This window comes from Penaeus vannamei, chromosome 33 (assembly GCF_042767895.1).
Source record: "Penaeus vannamei isolate JL-2024 chromosome 33, ASM4276789v1, whole genome shotgun sequence".
Taxonomy (NCBI): Eukaryota; Metazoa; Arthropoda; class Malacostraca; order Decapoda; family Penaeidae; genus Penaeus; species Penaeus vannamei.
Window position 1 is genome coordinate 22,793,041 of NC_091581.1, and position 5,000 is coordinate 22,798,040.

General features: G+C 43.6%; 1 protein-coding gene across 1 annotated transcript in view; it reads right to left on the reverse strand.

Moving 5' to 3' along the window:
- The window catches only part of LOC113822760 (adenylate cyclase type 5), a 293,919-nt gene that overhangs the window by 23,739 nt on the left and 265,180 nt on the right, over positions 1-5,000 (reverse strand). The window contains exons 10-11 of the mRNA XM_070145395.1: positions 4,276-4,432; positions 3,176-3,273 (exon numbers count right to left, since the gene is read on the reverse strand). Coding sequence (XP_070001496.1) covers positions 3,176-3,273; positions 4,276-4,432 — 255 coding nt within the window. The remainder of the gene's footprint in view (positions 1-3,175; positions 3,274-4,275; positions 4,433-5,000) is intronic.

Below are 5,000 nucleotides of genomic sequence, written 5' to 3' on the forward strand. Positions count from 1 at the left end.
CTCTGTTCCCCCTACGTTGCTCTCTCCGTCGCTTGGCTTCGTTTTTCTCTGTCTCCGTCTTTTTCTCCTTTTCTCTATATCCCAATCTTTGTCTTTTTATGACTATCTGTCTGTCTCTCTCTCTCTTCCTATTTTGTCTCTGTCACTGTCTGTCTCACTTTGTATAATGTGTGTGTGCGTTTGTACGTGCGTGCGTGTCTTTCTTTCTCTGTGTCCCCCCCTCTCTCTCTCTCTCCTCTCTCTCTCTCTCTCTCTCTCTCTCTCTCTCTCTCTCTCTCTCTCTCTCTCTCTCTCTCTCTCTCTCTCTCTCTCCCTCTCTCTCTCCACCCCTACTTCCTCTTGCTCTCCCCGCCCCCTCTCTCTCTCCTGCCTCTTCCTCTCGCAATCATCCCCCCCCCCCCCCGATTTCTCTTTCTCCTCCCCTCTCTCTTTCCCGTTCCTCTCTTTTCCCCCTCACTCTCTCCTCCTCCTTCATCACTCACTTTCCTTCCTCCATCTTTTTCTCCCTCTCTTTTCCCCTCTGTCTCTGTCCCTCTCGCTCTCTATCTATCTATCTATCTATCTCCCTCTCTCTCACTATCTCTCATTCCTCCCCCCCTCTCTCTCCTTTCTTTTTCAATTTCCTTCTTTCCTTCTTCCCATCTTTCTCTCGCCTTCCCTCTTTCTACTTCTCTTTCGCCCTCCCCCCTCTCTCTCTCCTTTCTCCTCGCCTTCTTCACTTTCCTTCTTTCTTTCCTCCCCTCTTTCTATCCTTCCTACTCTTTTCTCTTCCCCTCCACTATCTCTTACGCTCTTTCTCCCCTTTTCTCTCTCCTCCATTCCTTCCCTCATCATTCCTCCCCATCTACCTTCTTTCCTTCCTTCCGTCATTAACTCATTCATTCATTCCATCCTCCCTTCCTTCTTTTCTTCCTTTCTTTCTTCCTTATTTCCTTCTTTCTCTTTCTCTCTCTTCTCTCTCTCTCTCTCTCTCTCCCATCCCTCCTTTTCCCTCTCCCCCTCCCTTCCCTTCCCTCCCTCCCTCCCTTTCCCTCTCTCCCTCCTTACCCTTCCCTCTCCCCCTCCTTATCCTTCCCTCTCCCCCTCCTTACCCTTCCCTCTCCCTCCCTCCCTTCCCTCTCTCCCTCCCTCCCTTTCCCTCTTGAATTCCCTTCACACCTTGTACAATTCTTTCAATCGTCTCGTGAAGCAAAAAAAAAAAAAAAAAATCACTTCTCCCTTGGTCGTCGCCATCAGCCCCATAATTCACTATTCCCTCACGAGAAGTAACACGCCCTAGAAACCCCATTAAGCTGTGAAAAGTCAGCGACGGTGAGCGAAGGGAAATATTCATCTATGAAAGAGGGAAATATTCATAGATGAAAGAGGGAAATATTCATCTATGAAAGACGGAAATATTCATCTATGAAAGAGGAAATATTCATCTATGAAAGAGGAAATATTCATCTATGGAAGAGGAAATATTCATCTATGAAAGGGGGAAATATTCATAAATGAAAGAGGGAAATATTCATCTATGAAAGAGGAAATATTCATCTATGAAAGAGGAAATAATCTATAAGAGAATGAAATATTCATCTATGAAAGACGGAAATCATAGATGAAAGACGGAAATATTCATAGATGAAAGAGGAAATATTCATCTATGAAAGAGGGAAATATTCATAGATGAAAGAGGGAAATATTCATTATAAGAGAGGGAAATATCCATTTATAAGAGAGGGAAGTATTCATCTATGAAAGAGGAAATATTTATCTATGAAAGAGAGCAATATTAATCCATAAAAGAGGGAAATATTCATGTATGAAAAAGGGAAATATTCATGTATGAAAAAGGGAAAATATTCATCTATGAAATAGGAAATATTCATTTATAAGAGAGGGAAATATTCATCTAAGAAAGAGGAAAATGCTAATTTATAAAAGAAGGAAATATTCATCTATGAAAGAGTAAGAATCTTCATTTATAAAATAGGGAAATGTTCATCTACAAAATAGGTAACTATTCATGTACAAAAGTGGGGTAGTATAATTTTTTTATTAAAGAGAAATATTCATCAATAAAAGAGGGGAAATTTTCCTCTATAAATGAGGAAATATTCACCTACAAAAGTGGACTAAATACAAATCTACAAAAGAGGTGTAAAGTTAGTCTATAAGTAAAGAAAATATTCTTATATAAAATAAGTTAATATTCACCTATGAAAGGGAGGAAATATTACTCTATAAAGAGGGAATTTTCATATTTAAAAGAGTGAAATATGAGTCTATAAAAGGGGAGACATATTAATCTATAAGAGAGAAATATTCACCTACAAAGAGGAAATTTTTCATCTACAAAAGAAGAGAAACATTACCCTATAAAAGACGGGAAATATTCATCCATAAAATGAGGGGAAACTCGACAAAAAAAAACGTTTCCCAGAAGCACGAGGGGCAAAGCTTGAAAATAAATGCCTTGCTCCCTTGTTTCGCCTAGTACTTCCGGCCTTGTAAGTGGCGTGGCGCGAGACCTCACCTTGTACTTGGCTCTTTTTCGCTCGCTTTTGTTCTTTTGTTGCGAGGGGAAAAAGTCCTTTGCTAACTCCAGGGACGGAATACGTGTTTGGGGTCGTAAGGCAGAAAGGGAAGCTGGTGTAATCTATCGCGCTGTTTCGTGTCAGAGCGGATGGATGGTACACACGCACGCACGCTCACTCACGCTCACTCACGCACGCTCACGCATGCTCTCTCTCTCTCTATCGCGCACACACACACACACACACACACACACACACACACACACACACACACACACACACACACACACACACACACACACACACACACACACACACACACACACACACACGCAAGCACGTACGCACACACATATAGACACACATACACAAAAATACACAAGAACATACAAAAAACACGAACACATAGAAGGAAAGTTAATGAAATCTATCACATACGCCTTATGAATTAAAAAAAAAATAATAATAAATAAATGAAAACAAAATAATAAAAAATAAAAAAATGCCCCGTTTATCCGAATGTAGACTCGGATAAACGGAGATCACAGGTACGATTACAGATACACACGTGACATCATTATTACACATGAGACGAGGAGCACAAACGAAAGTTCAAAGTTCCGAGTACTCTTTTTGAGCACACACGACATCATTACCTCGGGATGATGATGATCTGGACCGCAAATATGCAGATGATGGTGAACCAGGAAATGATGAAGTAGCTCGGCAGCATCTTGTCCCTCTCCTTGGAATACTGCGAGGGAGAGAGATCATCAAGTGGAAAGTTATTATGTGTTTTTACCTGCGGGATGAGGGATGCTGTAGAGGGGGTGGGGGTGGGGGTGGGGGGTATGTGGTAGATTATACGTTGAATTTCTTTTATATTCAGTTCTCGCTAGTTTATATAATAGAGAGTGGGAGGGAGAGAGAGGGAGAAGGAGATAGAAGGAAAGAGAGGGAAAGAGAGGGAGGGTGGAAGGGAGAGAGGGAGAGAGGGAGAGAGGGAGAGAGGGAGAGGGGGAAGGAGAGGGAGAGGGAGAGGGAGAGCGAGAGCGAGAGCGAGAGCGAGAGCGAGAGCGAGAGCGAGAGCGAGAGCGAGAGAGAGAGAGAGAGAGAGAGAAAGAGAAAGAGAGAGAGAGAGTAGGGAGGGGGGGGGGGCAAAAACAAACAGACAGAAAGGTAGAAACGGAGATAGAAAAAGAGAAAGAAACAGAAAGGCGGATAGAAGGCAAACAAGCAGACAGAGGGACAGGTCGAGAAAAAGGACAGACAGACAAATCAAGAGACAGACAGTGAGAAAGACAAACCGAGAGAGAGAAGAGAGAAATCGAGAGACAAAGAGACAGTCACATCGAAAAAAAACAGACGCAGAAAGACAAACCGAATGACAAACAGAAAGACAAACTGAGAGACACAGTAAAAAAAAAAAAAAAAAAAATGAGAGAGAGAAGAGAGAAATCGAAAGAAAAAGAGACAGTCAAATCGAAAGAAAGACAGACACAAAAAGACAACCCGAAAGACAGACAGAAAGACAAACCGAGAGAGATACAAATCGAGAAACAAAGAGACAGACAATTCCAAAGAAAGACAGACACAGAAAGACGAACCGAATGACAGACAGAAAAATCAAACCGAGAAAGAAACAAATCGAGAAACAAAGAGACAGACAATTCAAAAGAAAGACAGACAACATTTAGACCAACCGACTGACAGACAGAAAAATCAAACCGAGAGACAGACAGACGGCCACCCTCACCTTCTCCTCGACATCAGACTTGCGGAAAGAGAGCAGGAACCTCTTGCAGTGCTCGCTCCTGAGGCGGTCGATGGAGCGGGCGTCGATGGCACGGGCCAGGTAGTCGTTCACCTCGTCGTCAGTATTCTTGCTGTCGGAGGAGTCGCTGAGGCCGAGCCTGTGGGCGACGCCGAAGGAGGAGTGAGTTAGGAGGACGTGATCTGTCGACCAATAGGGGTAAGTGGAGTGAGTCTGCACCACTCCACGTACTCCTAAAGGTCGACAAAGAGTGCGTTGACGTCTAAGCAACACACAATGGAAGGGTCGTCTGTATCTGGCGAGCACAGTAAATAGAGTGCATTTGCATGTGGTCAGGCACAATGCATAAAAAATGTGTCCACTTCATTTGGGTTGGGTTCTATTCAGCCCAAACTAAACTTCAGTTCGTTTATCTTACTTTTGGAAGAGATGAAAGAAAATAGGTCCATGGAATTAGCTTAGATGAAATGGTCCTCTGATTCCCCTCCCTCTCCCTCTCCCTCTCCCTCTCCTTCTTCTTCCCCTTCCCCTTCCCCTTCTCCTTCCCCTTCCCCTTCCCGTCCTCACTGTCCTTCTCACTGTCCCTCACCCTCTCCCTCACCCTCTCTCTCTCTCTCTCGCTCTCCCTCTCTCTCTCCCTCTCTCTCTCTCTCTCTCTCTCTCTCTCTCTCTCTCTCTCTCTCTCTCTCTCTCTGTGTGTGTGTGTG